At 36.4% G+C, this 23,710-nt stretch overlaps 2 protein-coding genes across 2 annotated transcripts; both read left to right on the forward strand.

The window, feature by feature from the left end:
* The first annotated feature begins 1,240 nt into the window (after positions 1-1,240).
* Positions 1,241-3,162, forward strand: LOC126605426 (probable mannitol dehydrogenase). Its single transcript, XM_050272829.1, has 5 exons — positions 1,241-1,446; positions 1,543-1,656; positions 1,827-2,340; positions 2,452-2,605; positions 2,769-3,162. Exons 1-5 carry the CDS (start codon positions 1,349-1,351, stop codon positions 2,972-2,974), a joined length of 1,086 nt encoding a protein of 361 aa, XP_050128786.1. The 5' UTR covers positions 1,241-1,348; the 3' UTR covers positions 2,975-3,162.
* A 2,032-nt stretch (positions 3,163-5,194) lies between these two features.
* LOC126602902 (uncharacterized) lies at positions 5,195-14,740 on the forward strand. The gene is made up of 18 exons (XM_050269725.1): positions 5,195-5,662; positions 6,407-8,901; positions 9,008-9,113; positions 9,189-9,810; positions 10,332-10,609; positions 10,705-10,917; positions 11,013-11,105; positions 11,191-11,307; positions 11,378-11,857; positions 11,978-12,085; positions 12,161-12,259; positions 12,337-12,579; positions 12,759-12,892; positions 12,988-13,146; positions 13,252-13,359; positions 13,444-13,513; positions 13,589-13,684; positions 14,438-14,740. Exons 2-18 carry the CDS (start codon positions 6,407-6,409, stop codon positions 14,540-14,542), a joined length of 5,526 nt encoding a protein of 1,841 aa, XP_050125682.1. The 5' UTR covers positions 5,195-5,662; the 3' UTR covers positions 14,543-14,740.
* Positions 14,741-23,710: the final 8,970 nt, after the last annotated feature.

Consider the following 23,710-nt stretch of genomic DNA (forward strand, 5'->3'; position numbering starts at 1 on the left):
TTGAATTTCTCAGGCTTTTAAGAGTATTTCGGCACAACGCTATTCACATTTACAAATTGTTGATCCATAAAATTTCTGTTTCAAGGTTGTTGGATATATGTCAATAATCTGTGATAAATTTATATATGCTAATAAATAAACAGTGTATGAATAATGAACTAATATTAAACAGAAATATTGAAGATCGAGACTTGCTTACCGCAATATCCTTGAAACAGAAATTTCGCCCCTACTCAGTGATTGTAGTTCTCCGAACGTTTGTTTCACCAGGATTCAACGATCAAGTTAGAATTCCAGCACTGGAAAACTTAACTTCTGGCGAATTTACTTATGGTACTCTCAGTAAGAATGCTATGGATTATAGAAGGAGATTTATGTTTTCTGTGTTATAAATGCCATGCAGACAGATGTATATATAGTGATATTATACTTGTTCACAACAGGTATAAGAATGGGATATGACTGCTGGGAGACATCTCTTCAGATGGGGTGCAGTGCTCTTTGCGTTTTCATTGACTTCAGATTTCATCTTTGTTCAAATAAAAATTAATTTAATTAAATTCGAAATTAATTAAAGAATTTAATTTTCAGAGCCCAAGAGTCCCAGGCTCATCTTTTGATAATTAATTATATATATTAATTACCCCAAAGCCCAACCCCAAGGATGAGCCCAATTTTATTCTTCAAAGCCTATTATTCCAATCACTTTCTATAAAGGATAAAGCCTTATAAAGTGATGAAATCTTTTGGGAATGACCAATGTGGGACAAAGAAATTTCTACTTAGACTACTTAAATTTCCAACAATACCCTACATTTTTATTTATTTTTGTTTGTTTTGAATTTAAGAGGTGTCCCACCACACGTAATGAAAAACTAATCCTCTATTGATGCAACTCTAATACGACATGAGGGACATAATACTTTTGATATTCAAGTCAAACAATATGCCACAACAATCACCACAAAACTAGCATTTTTTGGTCATACAAAAATTAGTTCTTAAATTCTAAAGGACATATAAATGCTCTTTTGATGCATCAAGTAATCAACCAAAAATTAGGGAACATTATAATCAAACACCACTCTACTTTCGCGGGAAAGATGTCTGGTCAGCCAAAAAAAATTCATTTCCAATTAAAGAGAAGCCAAGAAAGTTGATTATGTGAAAGGATGCTTGACTTTCCAACAGAAAAACATCCCTTAAGACTAGCACTACGTCATTGGTAGCTAGTTCTCTCTCTCTCTCGCTCTCTCTCTCTCTCTCTCAATTCTATATATTATACTACGTTACATATTCATATTTTAGAAGTTGTTTGTGTAACTTTTTTATACTTACGAGATAGAAAATGGCGAAATCTCCTGAACAAGAACACCCGAAGAAGGCCTTTGGATGGGCGGCTAGAGATTCGTCTGGTGTTCTCTCTCCCTTCAAGTTCTCAAGAAGGTATCCGTCAAATTCTTAATTGACTATTTGCGGTCTTAAATCTTAGTTTTTTCTTTTGTTGGTTCTAAAATCAAATCGAATTGGTTTTGATATCAGGGTAACTGGCGAGAAAGACGTGACATTCAAAGTATTGTACTGTGGTATATGCCATTCGGACCTTCACACAATCAAGAGTGAGTGGGGGATTACTACCTATCCTCTGGTTCCCGGGTACGTATTCCAAATCAACGTGCATCAACTTTTTTTTCATGGAGCCTAGAGTCGTAAGCTCCATCATTTGAATATTATTTTTTTGAGAAGACATCATTTGAATATTATCAGACTGTATGCTTCCTAACCAAGTCATATTCCATTATTCTTCCTTGAATTTGGTGATGCAGGCATGAGATTGTTGGTACGGTGACACAAGTGGGAAACAAAGTACAAAAATTTAAAGTTGGAGATAAAGTAGGTGTTGGATGCTTGGTGGGTTCTTGCCAATCTTGTGATAATTGTTCCAAAAATTTGGAGAACTACTGCCCCAAAATGATACAAACCTATGGTTCAAAGTACCATGACGGAACTATGACACATGGGGGTTATTCTGACATCATGGTGGCTGATGAAAACTTCATTGTCCGTATTCCTGACAAACTACCTCTTGATGGTGCTGCTCCTCTCCTTTGTGCCGGGATCACAACTTACAGCCCCTTGAGACTTCATGGCCTTGACAGACCCGGTATGCATATTGGTGTGGTTGGTCTAGGTGGTCTAGGACATGCAGCCGTGAAGTTTGCCAAGGCTTTTGGGGTTAAGGTCACAGTGATTAGTACCTCCCCCAACAAGAAGGAAGAAGCAATTAATCGTCTCAAAGCTGATTCATTTTTGGTTAGCCGTGAACAAGATCAAATGCAGGTAAATATTTAAACATTAATTTGCATTTGGATGACTTTAACAAGGTTTTGGTCACTGTGTTTATAGATAATTAAGGTGACCTAACTATATGTTGTCATTTTACTTTTGTAGGCTGCCATGGGCACAATGGATGGTATTATTGACACGGTTTCTGCAGTCCACCCTCTCTTGCCTTTACTTGGTTTGTTGAAGTCTAATGGGAAACTTGTAATGGTTGGTTTACCAGAAAAGCCTTTTGAGCTTCCAATTTTTCCACTGGTCGCGGGTAATTTTATGACATGACATATATTGTAATCGACTTGAATATAGGAAAACTAACATTGTTTATTAAGAGAAGTATTGCTTGAAAAGTTTCTTGTACATACTTTCTGGATGAAAACTAAAGTGGATAATAGTTTTATTAACAACCCTTTCTTCTGCAATTACAGGAGGGAAGATAGTAGCTGGTAGTTGCATTGGAGGTTTAAAGGAAACTCAAGAGATGATTGATTTTGCAGGCAAGCACAACATAACAGCTGACATCGAAGTTATTCCAATTGATTATTTGAATACAGCAATGGAGCGTCTTGCCAAAGCCGATGTTAGATACCGATTTGTCATCGACATTGGAAACACATTGAAGTCTGCCGCTTAAAATTTTCACATTCTAAACTCAAACAGTGGTGGGAGGAAAATAGATTGTGTTTTATTTGGTGGTCTACGTTGTTATTGTATACTTTCTTTTATAAACGTCTCTTCTAATCACGACCCATAGTACAATGTAATAGGCTATGTGGGTGTATACTAATTAATTAAGGAATGAATGGATTCATTTTAATTACATTTTACTGAAAAAGATGTCTTCTGGCCATGGAACAACAATGGGGTTTATACCGCAAAGAGCGAATACCATTGGATTTTCCAACAAAGAAAAAGCACGGTGACCACCACCGCTTCCTCCCATTTTATTGAGAAAAATATCTGGAAGATTTTATGGGGGATCAAAGCTTATTCCAAAGTCTTGAATTTTATTTGGCTGCTATTAACAATGCTCTTCCTAGCAGTCTTAATCTTTTTCTTGGACACCTAATTGCAAGCATTACTACATTTAACAGTTCCCGCGAAGAAACGTTCGTCGCAATAACGTTTTTGTCCCTTAAACATTAATGTGACGAAAAATTCATCGCAAAGATGTCATCGTGCAAAGCTTGTGAAAAAATCGTTTGCCTGATGAGCAAAATACAGTTCGTCGCACAAAACTACTTGCACGACGAAGGACTTATTCATCACATAAAATATTGGGGAACGGAAACATGTCATCGCGCAATATTACGTCGTTAGGTAATATTATGCGCGACAATGGCCTTTGTGAGTAAACGTTTTCCAACAAAAGTTAATTAATTTTGAGTGTTACTAGGCCCACCCCAATGTCTTATTTCTTCACCTACCTTTTATAAAAAATTTAATGACATATTTACTCTTATTAAAAAGACTTTTAGACCCCTATTTATAAATTCAATATAATGTTCTTGTAGTTATAATAAAAAAATAAAAAATAAATTGGCCCAGCGAACTTTCCCCTCCCCCACCCCGTTTCTCTATCCCCCGTCTCCAACAACATTGAATCAGGGAAGTTGGAGATCTCCAACAACATTGATCAAACTAAAAAAAAAACACAATTCAACTCATGGAATTAGGGATTCTAGGAATGAACTAAGACTGTGAATTGCAAAGGAAGGAGGGAGGGGACGATACTTACGGGTCAGTCAACCTGGAGATGACTATATTCAACAGCACATGCACCCACATGACGGAGAGTACTAGGAGAAAGACATCCAACCTTCGATCCATTTCTCACATCTCTCTTCGATCATTTAGTTTGTTAGTCCCCTGTTTCTCTGTCTCTCCCCTACTTTTTTCTCCTCGTCGCCCTCCCATTTTGCTCTCTTTGATGACGAGTACGAGAGGTCGATTGTTTCTTTTTAATATTGTTATTTAATCAAAAAAGAATTTAGATATATTAAAGGTTATTTTAGGAATAATGGTGGGTGTATAAATAGCATATTAATTTTTTTAATATTGCATAGTGGGTGAATTTATAATGTGGGTGTAAAAATAAGATAATGAGGTGGGTTTAGTATTATTTAGTTGTGAACATTTTGTAGTATGTGACGATATTTTTTTTGTTGCTTTTAATGTTATGCGACGAAGCTATTCGTCGTGCGAGGTTTAGGATTTTTTTTTTACTTTTTAAATTTATTTTTATTATTTTAAAAAATTCCATAATTAAATAAATGTTTTCAAAGTAATATAATTAAAAAAATAATTAATAAAAAAGTTATGCAATTATACTATAAATGCAATTTAAACTAAAGGTGATCATAAGTTGATACTTTATGGACATTTTACATGTTAAACTAAACTGGTTTAATCTAAGGGCAAAGATTATTATTTAAAATCGTCTCATTAAATGTTGTATGCTTAAACGATAAGACCAAAGAATACGTAATTAAGAGAATGTAATCTAAAGAAATTAGAGTCATGAGACCTTTCTCCTTATGAGACCTCCACAATTAAAGATGCTTCGAATCTTAACCTTTTAACATCATTTAGTGGGTCAAAACATGCATTTTACAGGAACTTTTGTAATTTGATGTTTTACTTTTCATTTGACATCTAAGGTTTGCTAAGACCTACTCAAACAACTTTAAATGTGTTGCAGTCCTGTTGGATTAGAAATGTGATTGTGTAAATCCTAGTGTATCCAGGGATATCTTTGAATATTCCCTTTAATAGTTAATATCCTATTAGAGTTGTAAACCTAAAAGGGTAAGGAATTAACCTTCTCTACTACTATAAATAATAAATAAACACTACTACAAAATAGAGCTTTTATGACACTTATTAAAATTTTTAATGACATTTTTTTATTAAAAACGTTATTAAAATAAATCGATGACGCAACTAAAAAAACCAACGGGAAAGATTTATAAACGCAACTAAAATAAAAGACTGGTATGCGAATTCATCAAAACTTCCCAACCCTCACGACTCATTTGCTCCACTACCCAACCCACTCCCAGTCTCCCAGTCCCAGGCCAACTCCCAGATAGAGAATGAAATATCAACCCTCACGACTCATGGCGGAAGACTCCCTGTCTTTCTATCTCTCCCTGTCTTTCTCTCTCTGGGACGCCCAGAGTCTTCATCACAGAGTCTTCATCACGAACACTCACTGTCTTTCTATCTCTCCCTCTCTTTCTCTCTCTCTCTGGGACGCCCAGCCTTCATCAACCAGATTGATTGTCTTCCCCAAATTTCACTCAAAACCTAATTGTGTAAGGTAAGTTTGTTGGAATGGTTATGGGTTTTCTAGAAAATAATTTATATATTAATCTCTTTTGTGAAGTTGTATGGATTATTTGGAGCTATGTGGCTGGACAGATTTTAGTTTAGCCTTGTCATTTGCTAAAGTAGTTGTTGTACAAATTGTAGTTGAGATTGATTATTTGATTTGATTTGGTTAGTCATTGCCATGATCGTTGTTTTTTTTTTTTTTTTTTTTAATAACTTTGTCATCCCCTTAATACCAATTCTGAATTAGATTAACTATTACTTTTATCTTCTTGTTTTTTTTTTAATCTTTAGATTGTGTGTTCTTGTGGGAGTTGGTGCTTATAGCACACCACATGTTTGATAAAACTCCTCATAAGCTCTGTTTATGGTCTTATGTGACATATGAACTGGACATAATAACTCGTGTTGGCTAATAGCAGTATGGTGTCTATCAATGCATTCAATTGTTTGTAGGTAGACAGACACACATATCTAACCCACAAGTGCACATTGGATAAATGAGCTTTATGTTCAGTTTGTCTTGAATTCACTCTCGTCTATTTATACGCTGCTATACACACACACATATGTACATGCAAATCTATGTGCACACACACAATACGTGACCTTTGGCTTGCATTTACTATAGCTGTAAATAATTCAAGAAGTAATAAATTCTTTTTTATCTTTAGCCTGCATTTACACACACATACGTACTTGACCTTTGGCTTGCATTTACAATCTGTTTTAGATGGATAAATCTTGGATGTCTATGGATAGAAGATCACAAATGTATTCTGAAGGGGTTGAAAACTTTTTGAATTATGCGATGCTTCACGCTACTGATATTAACTACATACGTTGTCCGTGCCTAAAATGTGGTAACATTAAATCAAGGACGGTTAAAGAGATAAGAGAGGATCTCTTTTTCAATGGTATAGATCAAAGTTATTGTACATGGTATTGGCATGGAGAAGCTGTTCCAGATAGTAAGAATGAGAAAATGAGTAATCGGGAAGAAATAGTTGAAGATAACATTATCGGGATGGTGGAAGCAGCTTATGATCATTTTGCGTCAAATCCTAAACAATTTGAGAAGTTGTTAGAGGATGCAGAGAAGCCTGTATACCCTGGTTCAAACTTCACAAAGTTATCAACCTTGGTCAGATTGTACAATATAAAAGCAAAGAATGGGTGTAGTGATAAACTATTTGCAGATTTACTAGAATTTTTAGGAGTTTTGCTCCCACAGAAGAATGAAATACCCCCCTCTGTGTATGAAGCAAAAAAAACATTGTTTTCTCTCGGAATTGAGTACGAAAAAATACATGCATGCCCCAATGATTGCATCCTATACAGGAAAGAGCATTTAGATGCAATTGCATGTCCTACATGTGGTTTTTCTAGATGGAAGGTTAACAAAAGTTCTAGGGAGCCTAGTAAGGGGGTACCTGCAAAGGTACTATGGTATTTTCCCCCTATTCCAAGATTTCAAAGAATGTTTTATAATAGCAAGACAGCAAAGAATTTGATATGGCATGCCCAAGATAGAGAAGTTGATGGTAAGTTGCGTCATCCGGCTGACTCTCCCTCATGGAAGCTTGTTGACCACATGTGGCCAGAATTTGGTGATGACCCAAGAAATCTCCGACTAGCAATTTCAACAGATGGGATTAATCCCCATAGTGCTTTAAGCAGTAGATATAGTTGTTGGCCAGTGATTATGGTCACTTACAACCTTCCACCATGGTTATGCATGAAGCGAAAATTTATGATGTTAACACTGTTAATATCCGGCCCTAAGCAACCAGGTAATGATATTGACGTTTATATGGCACCACTTATTGATGACTTAAAAACTCTATGGGAGATTGGTGTTGAAACTTATGATGCATACAATAAGGAGAACTTTATGTTAAGGGCTGTGTTATTATGGACCATCAATGACTTTCCTGCTTATGGAAACTTATGTGGGTGTAGTGTGAAAGGATACTCTGGATGCCCTATATGTGGTGATAGAACATCTTCTAAATGGCTAAAGTTAGGGAGAAAGGTAATCTTTACTGGTCATAGAAGATTCCTACCACAAAATCATCATTACCGACAACAAAAAAAACCATTTGATGGTACTCAAGAGTTTGGGTTAGCTCCATCTCCGTTGAGCGGGGAAGAAATATTGCATGAAGTTGAAGGAATCAAAATATCATGGGGTAAGAAGAATGTAAATCTCCTTGGAAAAAGGAAGGTGAGGAGTGGAACAAAGGCAAAAGTAATTGATAAAAAGGCTGATGCTCAAACTCGTTGGAAAAAGAAGTCAATCTTCTTTGATTTACCATATTGGAAGTCACTCCATGTTCGACATTGTTTAGATGTTATGCACATTGAGAAAAATGTTTGTGAGAGTATCTATGGTACATTACTTAACATTCCTGGAAAAACAAAGGATGGCGTCGCAGCCCGGAATGATCTAATTGCTTTGGGTCTACGTACGGATTTGGCACCAAAACATGGAAATAACAAAACATTTCTTCCCCCAGCACCTTATACATTATCTAAGGCTGAGAAGATTTCAGTTTGCAAAGCATTGTCCGAACTCAAGGTCCCATCAGGATATTCTTCAAATTTCAGAAACCTTGTGTCAATGGAGGAGCTGAAACTGTTTAATCTTAAATCTCATGATTGTCATATACTTATGCAGCAACTACTTCCTGTGGCACTTCGTGCAGTACTGCCAAAGCATGTAAGATATGCTATCACCAGATTTTGTCTATTCTTTAGTCACTTATGCAGCAAAACAGTTGATGTTTTAAGGTTAGATGAAATACAAAGTGAGTTGGTGATTACTTTGTGCTTGCTTGAAAAGATTTTTCCACCTTCGTTTTTTGATATAATGGTCCATCTCACAGTGCACTTGGTTAGGGAAGTTAGCTTATGTGGCCCGGTTTATTTTCGTTGGATGTACCCTTTTGAAAGGTACATGAAAATATTAAAGGGTTATGTGAGAAATAAATATCGTCCAGAGGGTTGTATGGTTGAATGTTATATTGCAGAAGAAGCTATAGAGGTTTGTAGCGAGTATTTATCAGGGGTAGACCCAATTGGAATTCCGTTGAAGATTCGTTCACATCATAAAGATGTTGGCCATCCATTATCGGCTGGAAAATTTTTGAAGGCGGATAAAAAGTATTGGCAGCAAGCACATCACTATGTTTTGGATAACACACTTGAAGTGGAACCTTATATCAAGTAAGTTCAACCACTCATACTCATTTATATAGTTTAACTTAGCATTATTTTTTCATTTACTTACAACATTTCCTATCCTTTTGACCAACTCAATGTTAATTATCAGGGAGCATAAGAAATACTTGATTAAGGAGCACCCCAAAAAATCAAAAAATTTGAAGTGGCTTCAGGATGAACATAATCGAACTTTCATTTATTGGCTGCAAAAAAAGGTATTAAACTCGCATTGTACTTATGTACTAACAGTTTTGTTTATGAACTCAAACTAATTATGCAAACATATGCAGGTTGAGGATGAGCTTAATGTCCCTAATAATCACATATCCGAAACCTTGAGATGGATAGCACATGGCCCTCGAGATGAAGTAACAAAATATTCTGGATATTCCGTTAATGGTTGTAATTTTCACACTAAGTCTCGTGATGATTCACAAGTTACTCAAAATAGTGGAGTAAGCTTAGTGGCCAATACGATGCAAATTTCAAGCGCTAAGGATAAGAATCCTATTATCGCAGATATGACTTTTTATGGGGTGATTCAAGAGATATGGGAACTTAATTATAACGCATTCACGCGTGTAGTATTTAAGTGTGATTGGGTTGAAAATAAAAGTGGCATCAGATTAGAAGAGTTTGGGATCAAATTAATTGACCTCAACAAAATTGGACATAAGTCAGATAGTTTTGTTTTAGCTACTCAAGTGAAGCAGATATTTTACATTGCAGATCTAGAGGATTCAAGGTGGTCGGTTGTACTGCCAGGGCCTCAGTATGATTGGCTACATGATGATGAGCTAGGAGATACTATAATTGAATGTGAATGTCTTACTACTAAATTGCCACCCGTTGAGTCATTTGATGTACTAACTGAGGAGTCTGATGATATCTACATGCGGGATGACTGCGAAGGCATTTGGGTTGAAAATACATAGTATATCACTCAGAGGAATATCTACTCTATTTCATATGTTATTGAATGCTATGTTGAATGCATATTTTAAAATTACATTAGGACTTTATATTTTCTCCATACTTTTGGATTTATCTTGTTTAGTTGTTACTTATTGGTAAGGCTTAATTTTTTAGAGATTATTAGGCTGAGATGAAGTATGATGAAAATGTTTGTGGAAATGGGAGTTGAATTCATGTTGTTATGTTTTTTCGAGTATTGACAATTGTCACTTAGGGAGTATTTGTTTATTGAAATGAACATTGGAATTGAATTGAATGAAGGTTGGTTTTATGATTTTGGAGAATGGTCAATTGCCCTATTTCTTTATTTTTCTTTCTTCCTCAACCAAATATTGGCATGAGCCTATCCGTTTAAGGTTCATTGAAGGAACCAAACATTACCTTTAAGGTTCTTTATATTTCTTTCTTCCTCATCTTACTAATTTGATCATTGTCTTGATTTTAAATGAATCTTGCAGAATATCTTGATGAAATGACAGATTCAGAAGAAGATGAACAAGATTTTGTAACAAGGAAACCAAGAGGTGCAACTCAATTGCAAGAGTTGGTGCAAGGTAGAAGTGATGGGGATCGGTTGGAGGTTGGATATAACAGTAAAGGACAACCGTGTGGACTTGCAGGAGCAAAACTAGCTAGTTTTATTGGTGTTATGGCGCGTACCACAGTTCCAATTACAATTCCAACTTGGAAAGAAGTAGAGTCATCTTATAAAAAAAAGATTTGGGACATGGTCCAGGTATGTCTCCAAAAAATTAAACAAAAAAAAAAAAAAGCTTTTACATCTGTACGACTTTGTGAAAGTAATGATTAATTTCTATTATGCATTTGTAGAAAGCCTTTATAGTACATTCAAACAGCAGAGCGGATGTTTTGAAGAGTGCTGCAAAGACATGGCGAACGTTCAAGAGTAGTCTAACATGTGAGTACATATTAAAGTTCAAAGATCAACCTGAAGTCTTAAAGAAACCACCAGAAATCTATGATTTCATTCGTCAGCCGGTATGGGATGAATTTGTGAGGTCGAGATTAACAGAGAAGCATATGGTACGTATATATGATTTCAAAATTAAGTAAGAAGCATTTGGTAAATATTGTGTTTTGCTATTATTAAAGACTAATTATTGAATTGCATTTGATAGAAAATCCATGAAGAACAATCGAGGAGGCGAGCTAAGCATAAGTACCCTCATCGACTTTCTAGAAAAGGCTATGCAAGATTGGAAGAACAAATAGTAATGTCCTGTTTCTTTTGTATTCATTTAATTATCATACAAATAAAAACTATCTGATCTAATTTTGATATGTTCATCCAAATAGAAATCAGCTTATGGAATCACTGCTGACATTGACCGATCAGTGCTTTGGAAGCTTGGGCGTGTTGATAAAAAGGGAAACTATACGAATGAGATGGTGAAAGTACGCGCTGATAAAATAGTAAGTTTTATGTGTAAGGTTGGGAAAGATACTTAATTGATGTATTTCATACTAATGCCAATTGTTATAGGATGAAGTAACTAAGGCCGTTGAAGATGGGACTTTGCGAACGTCTGGTAGTAATGACATATTGACAATTGCTTTGGAAACACCTGAATATTCGGGTCGTGTAAGAGGTGTTGGAACTGGCATCAGTCATAAATTGTACTTCAAGACTCCAAGATGCAAAACTCAATCGAGTCAACAACAAATGATGCAAACACATTTGGAGCAGCAAAGTTTACACATTGAGGAGTTAAATAAGAAGTTCAATTTGATTGCTTCTTTGTTAACTCCAGATCAGTTGAGCAAGATGCAAGAGTTAGTCCAATCTAATGTGGTACAGTCCAATCATATTTCTGAGAAAGCTAGTTGCACAGCAAAGAAAGAAAAAAATGAAACATCTACTGAGAAAGTGAAACAGGGTGATCTGGTGGAAATCATGTCTAAGAAGAGAGCGAAACATGACGATGTGCCGGAAATCATGTCTAAGAAGAGAGTGAAACAAAAGGTTAGCAAGAATACTAAAACCATGGATAAGATTGAAGCTATGAAGGTATGTACTAGTCATGCAAGTTTCGTTCTTCTTAACTATAATAGTAGCATGTTAATCTAAGTTTACTTTTCTTAGGTCAAGCAAAAGGATATGCAGGAAATATCTGATTTGAACATCATGGAAAAGACGAACAAAATTGCAAATTCAAACGAAAAAGAAAGTGATATCAAGAAGTATTTCAAGGTACATAGTCATTGCAGTATTTGTTCTTCTTGGCTATTTGAAGTAGCGATTATTAATTAAATTTAATTTTTCAAGGTAAAGCAAAGTGACCAACAGAACATATATGATGTGAACATCAATAATGAGACAAACAAAATTGCAAATTCCATGGAAAAAATATCTGATATCAAGAAGGTACATGCCTTTTATGTCTTCCCTATTTATGCTATAATCCCAACAGTAGTTGATTATTAATGAAATATTTTTTTAAGGTACAACAGTGCAAGCTCGCTATAGACACTGCTAGTAACATTGTTGCATATGGATCAGTCATTCCATTAGACGGGCCAATACATGGAGTTCCACTTGGGCCTATGAATCTACGTGTTTCTATTGATGTAGCAATTAAAGAAGATGCTCTTCTTCCAATACCTAGTTATGAAGCTGTGAATATCAAACAAGCAATTGGGAGTCACGTAGCTTGGCCACGGCATCTTGTTGTGACAAATGATGAGGTACTCCTACGTGATTTTCTTATGAATATGTGGAAAAAATTATAGTACTAATATGTCTCATTTCACTATATTAATCTATCTATGCAAAGTCGAGAACGAATCCTCCCCTCAGACAAAGATCCCAAAAACAACCTTTGGCTTTACGTTCACTTATGCTCATAGCTCAAAACATGCATAAGGATGTTACAGTGCCTATCATCATGGAATCTGATCTATTTGGAAATGAGCACACAACATTTATTGGTGGAGATGACATCATTCAATTTTGTTCTATGGCTGAAATATCGACTGTTTGCATTTCAATTTACATCAGGTTTGACATAATCTTAAATTTATATACAATACAATCTATTGCATGCAATCCACATTGGGTAATGATAAGATACTAATTGCCTCATTTTTTTGTAGGCAACTTTGGTCAACGTTGAAGAAGAACAATCTTGATGGATTGTTTGGATTTGTAGATCCTGGCAGAATCTCTCAAAAGGCTGGCAGAAAGGAACAAAGATCAAATGCACTGGCTCTTAGATTACAGAACTGCAAAAAAGGACAATTAATTTTTGCTCCGTATAACAAAGGGTTATTAGTACTATGTGTTTTGAATTTTTTGTTCCTAACAGATCAGTAGTTGACCATTGTGTAATAAAGAATGCAATTATCTATGTTTTGTAGGTTTCATTGGTTGTTGGCTATTATTGACCCCTATGAGGAATTAGTGTATTATATGGACTCGCTTAATTGGATACAGATAGATCCTGGAATGAAGGACATTGTTGAACTGTAAGTATTTGGATATATGTTTGTCTTTATTTCATGCATTTCAAGATTTGTATATATTCATGTGTTCTTATCCTCTATGTGCAGAGCACTGAAGATGTTTAAAGCTCAAAAGGGAATAAAGGGTCGAAAAAACATCAATTGGAAAGTAGTAAAGGTAAGGAACATTGTGTTTTGACTTTAAATTAATCTGACTAACTTACATTTTATTCTTTTTTATTTGTATATGCAGTGCCCTTTGCAAGAAGGAACTGTAGAATGTGGATATTATGTGATGAAATACATGAAGGAAATCATTAATGATCCAAACTGCTCAATTATTACCAAGGTTAGTACTACTATTACAAAGAGCACTTAAGCGGGTGTATTCGCTACTATCTTATTAGTATTAGTTCTTTGTAGGTAATTTATAGTTCAGGCAAATTAATTTACAGCTAACCATGGTTTTTACTCAAATCATTGGCAACCCATGAAGGAAATCGGCATAACTGAACTAAATTACTTGAATGTTCACACTATTGATGATGAGATGGATTGTTGTTAGCGTGATTTGTAGTGTTTAATTAAAGTTAATTACAATAGAAATTGGAACTTTTGAATCTTCCAAAAGATGCCCAATTGGATTTTAGCTCTTCAAAACCATCCTAGGTATTCGTGTATTGAGTTGATTCAAGTCATCAATGAGTTTGTTTTTTTTTTCTTGTCTGGATTCAGATTCTAATTCTTGATTTTTTTTTTTTGTCTTCAATAAAATTGTAATGCTAGTCTATCTTTTGTTTACGTTTGAATGTGATAAATAAATAGGTTCAGAGCTGATTTTGTTAAGCCATGTTGTGTTTGAGCTTGGTGTTATTTACCATCAAGATGAGGCCTTTAAAGTTTAAATCTTTTGCTAGACCGCTTGACGTTTTATTAGCTCTATACCAAGTGGAAAAAAAAAAAACACATTAGCGAAAAATACGACTAGAGAACCCTTGTTCTTTCTGGGCTAGTTGATGCTAATTGACCACCTCCTTATTAGTTAAATGATTGAAATTAGTTTTTGTCCTGACATGTTCTCTTTGGTTGTGATTTGTTGCAGTTCAAAGAAAAAGCTACATACACTCAACATGAAATTGATGCGTTAAGAATAGAGTGGGCTGAGTATGTTGATGACTTCATCCCAATAGATGAAACACTAGATTAGCTGGTTTGTGAAATTTTAAATTAAGTGAACTTATAGTTTTATTTTAGTAGGAAACTCTACACATTATATTGTCTTTTGTAATACTTTGGTAGTGGATGAATTACAAATTTATGAAGCAATACTGTTTAATTTGAGGTAAATATCTTGCTTCTTGGATGAATTATGTAAGTCTTCTTATATGTCATCATACATATTTTAGGACATGTATTGAATCGTTTATGACACGCTTTGTGTGTCGTTGGTAATATTCAATGACACTGCAGTGCTATGGTAAATGACGCTATACAGATGTCATGTTTACTATACCATGACGCTCATTCCTCTGTTTATGACACATATTCTGCATCTCAAATTGAAATAGATGACACGCGTTTTTAATTCAATGACGCTTGTTAGGTGTCTCTAAAAGCTATACATGACACTGTGTGTATGTCATGATTAGTATATCATGACGCTTATTCCTATGTTTATGACACTTATTTCATGTCTTAAATGGTAATAGATGACACAAGTTCTTAATTCAATGACGCTTGTTAGGCGTCCTTAAAAGTAATACATGACATTCTTTCAACGTCATTAAAAATATCTTTAATGACACCCACAAAGATGACGCTAAACCCTTGTGTCATTAAACTTTTAACATGACCCATAAAATGCGTCATGTATGTAAAAATTTGTAGTAGTGAAAGGCACAATAAGGTGGAATAGAACACACCTCACAATTACACATCTCTCTCTTCTCTCTCTATGCCACACACACACACACACACACACACACACACACACACACTCTCTCTCTCTCTCTCTCTCTCCCCTTCTTGCTTCAATAATTGTTCAGTAAATTATGCCTACAACACGTTATCAACACGCTCTTGATGCTGTGCTAAAGAGAGTTTATTTTTCCATCAAGGGAGTATTACGTTTTAATCATTCGTTTTATGATTAATTTATTATTTTGTTGAATTGATCTACATGATATTGATTCAATTTATTTTTTCTGTGTTGAACGTGATACAAAGCATTAGAGACGCAATTCCGGCTTTCTGAGAAAGATCTTCTACAAATTTAAAGGCTTTTATCGTTTTCTACCAATTAGGTACGCTTAAAATAAAGGACATTTATATTTACCTTCCAATATATATATTGTATATGTTTGATATATTTGATATATTTGTCAATATATATATATATACACACACACATACACGCATCCATTACTCAATTTTTTGCTATGTGGAATTTGTTAGTCAAAGAATTGAAAGAAATTAGAAGCAATTAAGGTTTTTCAAACCTATAAATCGAAAAAAAGGGAAAATTCGGCTGATCCGCGGCTTGCAGCCACTCTGCCAAGCCTAGCCGATCGCTGGAGCCTCGCATTCACATCGAGTTGCCAAACCAAGCCGTGACAGGTAGCCAAGCTACTAAGCTGCTACCCAGCCCAACTCGAGGTCACAAAAAACGACAGCGCTCTCTCATTGTCTCCTTCATCGAACTAGACCGCCACCATTGATGACCTGAAGTCACATCGTTTGGTGAGAATCGTCATCCTCAACGACAACCTAAGAGATCCCAGTCAAGAATCTCATTCGAATTCTTGAGATTCCATACTAATATCTAACTCAGTGGACCTTCTCGATGTCGAGACGGTTCTCCGTCATCAACTTAAGGGTTTTTGGTTACACCCCGACTCGGCCTCGCTTGATAACACCATAAACATGGTGGCGCTGTTTAGCTACTTTAGCGATTACACGCACCCAGCAAAACTGGGATGCCCCGAATCAAACCCAGACCCTTCTGGGCCTTGTCCAGGCTTAGCGGGCTTCAACCTTTTTGGGCCCATTTCCCCCACGAACTGTTGCCAGCCTAAAGTTGGGTTACCTTTCCTCATAACCCACTTGGGCTTGCTTCTGATTGGGCTTGTTTTCCTCTGCTGCAAGCCTGCAGCTTGTATGCATATATGGGCTACTAATGCAGCCTACCCGAGCCCATAGTCTGCAACCTTTGTTACAGGGCCCACTGTGAACAGTAACTAGCAATCCAATGCTAGGATGCCTGTTGTTCTTAACCCAAAGTCATTTTTACTTGTTTTTCGACCCGGATGCCATACTTTTGGGACATTATTTGGCCTGAAGCCATTTAAAGTGAATATGACCCGAAGTCATTATTTTGCTTTTACAATCGACCCCGAATTGTCCCGATCTATTGAATTAATTAAAAGTGAACAACAGTCCATTAATCTGATAAGAAATCTAAAATTATTGCTATGAATCTCATTTTTTGACATTAACGATTCAATAATTTATTTCTCTTCTTTGAACCGTTCACATCTTTTCTTGCAAGAACCTTTATTTTATTAACTAAACATTCATAAACTACATTGAACCCGTAGTTTCAAATTTAGTGCCTTTGAAACATGAAGTTTTCATAAAACAAATACACCCATGAAAACTTGACCTTTTTCATGAAAACCATGTCTTAGAACTCGAATGTTCTAACTTTGATTCTTATGGATGATTCATTCCCATAGCATCAATCATAATCTTGTTCCCTCAAATTCAATGGATTGTCGAACTGTGACAAGTTTGATTTTCCTTATTTGGACATTTCTATCAGAAATCACTTTATGTGGGGTACAAGACATGAATCTCCACTTGACTATCAAGAAGCTAAGAAACCATTGTAGCCAACAATGGCATGGAAGAGCTGAATAAGCCTCTGTCATGATCTTTATTCAAAGACTTATGCCCGAAGCATTACAAACGGAAGTACCTTCTGAACGAGGATACCATGGCTCTTTGGCTCACTCATACGGACCGTCTAATCATGAAAGATATTGCTTGAAGCACACCATGATTATATCCATGAAAAAGTACGATTTTGAAGTTTATAAATCTGATCAAATTTTGACTGGAGAATCTTCTTTCGTCATTCCATGTTTCTAACTCGTTTCTGAAGTAATAGTGTAGAAAGCAGAAGTTTACCAAATTCTTGGATCTGATTACTACCACAAACGTGAGAGAAAGGTAAAGACCCAGATTCGGCTGTAGTCTACCGAATGGTATACACTTAATTAGGCTAGAGTCTATTGAACGATATGACTCAGTTCGGCTATAGTCTACCGAATGGTGATGCCCTGCTTCTGCAAGGATACACCGAAGGGCATGCTCTGCTTCGACAGAGATGCACTGAACGGTACTACATGCTTCAACAGAGACCTACCTAACAGACCCTTCCAGCTTCGGCTGGAGCCTACCGAGCCCAATTCAGGGTCTGTCTCTCTCACAATCCAATTTTGAGTTTGTTTTTACAACATAAGGTAGAATCAGGGCCTGCCAAGGTGTGGCATCATGCCCAAAGCATGATCCTTGGCACCTAAGACCTAAAACTTCAAGAATAAAAGATAGTATTCCCAAACCTTAACCTTGCAGAATCTACTTCTGTCTCGATGGAATAAATCATTGGGTATGCACCCGGTCATGCCTCTACCAATGTCGTTGAGGAGTACCATTCTCGTAGTCAAATTGTGAAACTAATTTTGCTCCATCGAACTTTGTTGGAAAAGTAGAATTTTGACATGGATGGCCTTGTAGGCCGAATCCCCTCAATAAACCATTTACTTTGTGAACATTTTTCCATGTTCTTGGATTCAAGTTAATTGAATCATGTTTCTTGTATGCATGTCACCAAATTCAATTAAACACGTGATTAGGTACGAATGTGGGAAAGTTAGTTGTCTTGATGAATGCGATACTATGCACACTAACTTTATAACTAAATCACATCTCTTGCAATGACTTTAGGTTTATCCAACCTGATTAAGAGCATTGGTACACTTCTTGTTCTATGAATGGTACTGAATTACCATGTCAGAAACCTTATATTCTCTCTGTTTCGGAAGAACGTCGATGAGTTTTAAGTATATTTGAGATGACAATAATCATGAATGAAACCACTAATGGAAAATAGAGGGGAATATCTTTGCAACACCTCCAAAAATGAGCCTCAAGCTTTGATTTGGGGTCAATGGGCTGCCTCCCAACTGGGAACATACCACATATGGTTAGCCAGGAGTCGGGTGATTGAGCAATTTACTTGCTTTGGCATGACCTTTTGGGACACTTAGGTCGAACAATGATGCTACAACACATCTCTTTACCTGAAGTAAAGATCTTGTGCCTACATGCACACTTTGCCAAGCTTGCTCATTAGGAAAATTGATTTTCTAAATCATCCCTCGCAAAGATACGAAACGACCCTTTTTTCATAGTGGATTCAAAGGAATATATGTGGACTAATCCAACCAAAATGCGGATCTTATAAATACTTATGGTTTTGGTTGATGAATTGACAAACTGGTCACATGTTTGTCCACACACATTGCAGTAAACACGAATTTCCTGTAACGAATAAAGCAAGAATACGTGTACAAAGTAGATTTGTATTCATGAATTTGTTGGGTTACAATCTCTGCTTACAATTTCCCCCTGATTCAGTCTTCAAATTTCATGTAGATGCATAGGTTGTTGATGAAGGATTTATTTTGAAAAACATGTTCATTTGAGCAACATCATATAGCATGCAATTAACAATTAAAGGCGGAATCATGCTTGCATGCACTCAAAAACAAAACATTACCATGAAATTCAAAGCCTAGTAGATTGATGAACCAATTATCAACTCAAAACAAAGTGAGTTGAAATTATTACCTTTGTAGATTCCTCTTTGCATAAGCAAAGGCTAATCACCCAAAGAGATAGGGCCTTCATTCCTTGCTTCTTAGATCCATGGATTTGGATGGAAAAATAGGTTTCTCCAAGTTCCCAAAATAGGGAACCTCTAAGTCTCTTCACCAAGGTTTGATTGTAGAAGAAATGAGTGACCTTGGAGTAGTAGGATTGCTAGATGTACCCTCCAAGGTGTTGGCCTCTTTAGAGAGAAAATGGAGAGATAATTCTCACCAATTTTCCCCCAAAATAAACCCTTAATTTTTCCTAAATGAATTTTGGCTATAAAGTCATTTATATAGTCACTTCTTTAAGTAACCTAAACAACCAAAACCCTAATTCATCTAATATGGCCGGCCATTTAGGGATGTTTGGGCTTTTGGGCTTTAATGAATCTTTATTCATTAAATTGTCATACAATTTAAGTTAATGGGCTTGACGTTCGAAACCCATTGGGCCTTAAGGTCCAAAACTATCCCGAAGTCTTTAACGAACTTATTCGTTTGATTAATTAACATATTAATTAATCCTTGCCATAATTAAATGATTAAACCATTTAATCATTCTTACTCATTTCCGTTTAATCTCCAATCTCTACCTTTTACGGTGTGCGATCCATTAGGTTCCTTTTAGCGAGGTAGTGGGCGATTAAAACCATTTTACATCGATTGTGAATTGAAACTATTTTCAATTCTCCCTTTAGTGATTACACACGTTTAGGGCTTCCACAAACCATGAGTGACACCTAGCAGCATATCATGGTTACCCAAGCTAATCAGAAGAGGTGGAGAACCTATTCAGTTCGGGATTACAAATGCAATACGGTCCTTCTCTAATCTAATACTCTTGACCACATTGTTTGGCATGATAGTTTATTTACTCATGTCTACTATCCAATGTGAATCGTTTGCTTATATGATTTCCTTGAATGTGATTTGGAACGCATTCCCCAATCTCATTCATACTCTGGCCAGAGATTCCAAATCATATCATAGAGTATTCTCCCTCAACTGTTTGAAGGTTAGAGATCCCTTGTTGCGCATTCACTTGTCTCCATAGCTAAGTGGCTTAACCCCAACGATGCCGTGACACCCCGAGGGGGTGAATTAGACATAATCAAAGATTAAGGACTTAACCACAAGACAACTGTGATGCCTCAGGTCAAAGGACTACTTTGCATTATCCCAACCATGAGTTCTCATGTGACATGGAATATAAGAACTCTTCGTTGATCACGTTCAGTGAACTCATTCTCTTATTGAGCACCTACGTACTTGTCTTGATGTCACACACACCAATGACTCGAGACTAGTCACTCTCCCTGAGAGAAGACACAGTACGTACTGATCTTAACGGACTGTCAATGCCCAATTGGTAATCCTATGATCAGGAACATTTAGGATGTGTCTACGAAAGAATGGTCTCATTAATCTAACTTCATTAGATTGCATTCTCCCAATCACATATTCCTTGGACTTTATCGTTTAAGCATATAACATTTATATGAGACGGCTCAAACAATAATCTTTGCCCTTTATATATTAAACTAGATTAGTTTAACATTTGAAATGTCCGTAAAGTATCATCATATGATTGGTTTTAGGGCACATTTCCAACAGTTGATCCAAGGGTCGAGATGACTCGATCTCGGATGAACGATTGAATGGTTGCTTCAAGTTTTGAGCTTGAAACAATGTGTGGATAGTCTTCACCTCTAGTTTAGGGATGCGACAAAGGTAGATTTGATGTAGGACTTTGTTGATTAAAGGGTCTTGGCATTACAAAGTCTTGAATCGAACGTCGTTACAAGTTTTGAGCTTGTAACAAAGTCTTGAAAGAAACGGCACAAGTGCTTGTTGATTCTTCAAATGACTGCTTCAGCTTTGGTGGAAAGAAAGCTTCAGCTTTGGTTGTACGTTCTTCGAAGAGAGCTTTGGCAGTGTATTAGTCTTAAAAGATTTGGCAGAGGTTCTCCTTTTGTGAGAATTTCTGCCCTTTAATGTAGAAATTGTCGACCTTTGTTTGTCTTTGGACCTTGTATTTATAGACTTCCAAAGCCATGCCTTTGGGTGGATTTGGCTTTGATTTGTGTCTTGATTCGTCCATGGGAGAATTTAGGCTTGTTTTGTATATTTCAACCCTTTTCCTTTGCTTGGCTGAAATCTATAGGGTTTTCTTGCCTATTTTGGGAGAAATCTTCAATTCTTACTGGTTTTGTGAAGATGCTTTAGCTTTCTTTCCGGTTTTTGGAGCAATTTGGGCCCCTTGCTCATTTTAAAGAGATTTTCTTCCCCTTTGCCACATTTTAGGAATGTTTTTTAGCTTCCTTTGCTTGATCTGTGCCACATGTTATTGATGACTCGTCCATTTGTGACAAGTTATATGCCACGTGGAGCTTTGTAATGCATCATTTGAATGCAATGAAATTTACATGTCTTCAAATGCCCCCACTTCAAGGCACGTTGTAGGCATGTGCTTGTCACACGTAGGAAATGTGTTTTGTAGTCCTACAATGTGAATGTTATAACTCAAGGGTCATTTGAGACTTGATCTTGAATTAGTTTGCTTATTCAAGGGCCGTAGAGGCGTATTTCTTGAACGAAACATTTCTTCAAGAGCCGTTGAGGCTTTGATCTTGAATGAAATGAAAATTTTCTTCAAGGGCTGTAGAGGCCTAATCTTGAATGAAAATTTTGAAAATGGATAAATCGGCACATACTTATTGTGCGTATTGACTTTCCATAATTTTTTTGAGAAAAAACATTTGGTGTATTTTGGGACTTGAATTTTTTCCTTGTGGGTATGGGAAAAAAATGCTTTTCCTCCCTTAGGTAGGAATCTCCTTCAATTTTGGTAATGATGGTGATTTCCTTCAAGATTTTGGAAAGCTTTAGTGATTTCTTTCAAGGTTTTGGAAAGATTTAATGCTTGTCCTTGGGTAAGTAGGATTTGCATTTTTTTCCTTTTCCTTTCCATTTTTTTGGGCAAGGGGGTGTTTTCCCTCTTGGTTTGGAAAGCTTGAAGACTTGTCCTTGTCTTGGATGTGATAGCCCGTCCCGAAATATTTTGTCGATGGTGTGAAATGGCTTTTATGCCCTTTAATCGTTGAGTTGTGTTGTGTGGTTTAAGCTTTGGATTTCGACCAATCCTTTTTTATTCCTAAGCATTTGGAACTTAAGACATTTGTTAGTTTTGTTTGGTGGCAAAATCTGGACCACACACATACACCCAAACTCCCGTTGACCCTCTTTCAATCCTTTACTCTTGGATTTTCTCCATTGCCCGTACAACTTGTATGGTCAACTCGTGAAACAACCCTTTCAGGCACGTATTGAGGTTACAAACATCATCATCACCTTCCTTCTAACCATATGAACTCATACATAGGTTTGGTTTGACGTGAGGACGTCAAGAACTCGAGAACCAAGAAGCTGCAAGGTGGTGCACTATTCACTCGACGTGATCGCGAGTGTTTCATGAACTTTTGAGCTTTTTGAAGGTCTTAAGTGATCTTCACGAAGCTTTTAGAAGAATTTTGGAAGGTTTTGGACGTTGGAACACTTGAGTTCATCGAGTTGCAGAGGTGGCCGGATTCTCCGGTGAGATTCCGGTGGATTTAAGACCTAAAAGTGGTAAGAATGTGTTCTTCTCATCTTGAGCTTCATTTTGGTATAAAATTCTTGAATCTTGGTTGAAAAACGAAGGAGAAATTTAGAATTTTTAGTTTTCCAGAAACCGGCAGTTGCAGAGGTCATCGGCGCCGAACTCTGGCAAACCAAGAAAGAAGGTGGAGAATATTCCATCAAAGTTGACGGAATATGCTAACGCCGTTAGGTATTTTTAACGGTATATGCTTATATTTAACAAAATATTCTCTAATGCCGTTAGGGAATCCATTAGTGTGCCAGGCACGTGCCTACGAGTGGGACGTCAAAATTTTTTTCTAAAAATGTGGGGATGTTCGTGGGGTTAAGGAGGCCACGGTGGTATATTCAAATAACCCAATTGAGCAATGTATGAAAAGTTATTACCTAGTTTTGGTTATGTGCTTTAAAATAATGTTTATATAGTTGTTTCGTATATAGGTGAGACCTATCCAGAGGAAGAGTGCAGTCAAGCGAGACTTGGGGGCTATGACCATATCAGTGAGTGGGCTTTTGGTTTTCAGTATATATATATACTTGGTATTTTTTTCTAGAAACATTAATTAAATGGTTTTATATGCTCTCTATGTTTAATTATGCATTAGTATGGTTATATATATTGTTGTTCGATGTTGCGGACGCCTAGGTAAGCTTCAGGTGAGTATATTAATGGTAGTGATGGTCGTGAGTAATTGTGTTGAGATACATTTAGAGATGGTTATCCTGCACCCCGGTGTTAGTGCTCTGCCCGAGGACAGGGCCTAGCCTTCACGTGATCGTTCACCTTTCGCACCACACGC

This window comes from Malus sylvestris, chromosome 15, assembly GCF_916048215.2.
Source record: "Malus sylvestris chromosome 15, drMalSylv7.2, whole genome shotgun sequence".
Lineage (NCBI taxonomy): Eukaryota > Viridiplantae > Streptophyta > Magnoliopsida > Rosales > Rosaceae > Malus > Malus sylvestris.

Excerpts from the sequence above, each read along its gene's own strand:
- LOC126605426 (XM_050272829.1), top strand. The coding sequence starts at position 1,349 with ATGGCGAAATCTCCTGAACAAGAACACCCGAAGAAGGCCTTTGGATGG. Across the intron at positions 1,657-1,826 it reads ACCTATCCTCTGGTTCCCGG|GCATGAGATTGTTGGTACGG; the intron begins GTACGTATTCCA and ends TTGGTGATGCAG. Across the intron at positions 2,606-2,768 it reads AATTTTTCCACTGGTCGCGG|GAGGGAAGATAGTAGCTGGT; the intron begins GTAATTTTATGA and ends CTGCAATTACAG.
- LOC126602902 (XM_050269725.1), top strand. The coding sequence starts at position 6,407 with ATGGATAAATCTTGGATGTCTATGGATAGAAGATCACAAATGTATTCT. Across the intron at positions 11,106-11,190 it reads CAAGATTGGAAGAACAAATA|AAATCAGCTTATGGAATCAC; the intron begins GTAATGTCCTGT and ends TCATCCAAATAG. Across the intron at positions 12,260-12,336 it reads AAATATCTGATATCAAGAAG|GTACAACAGTGCAAGCTCGC; the intron begins GTACATGCCTTT and ends TATTTTTTTAAG.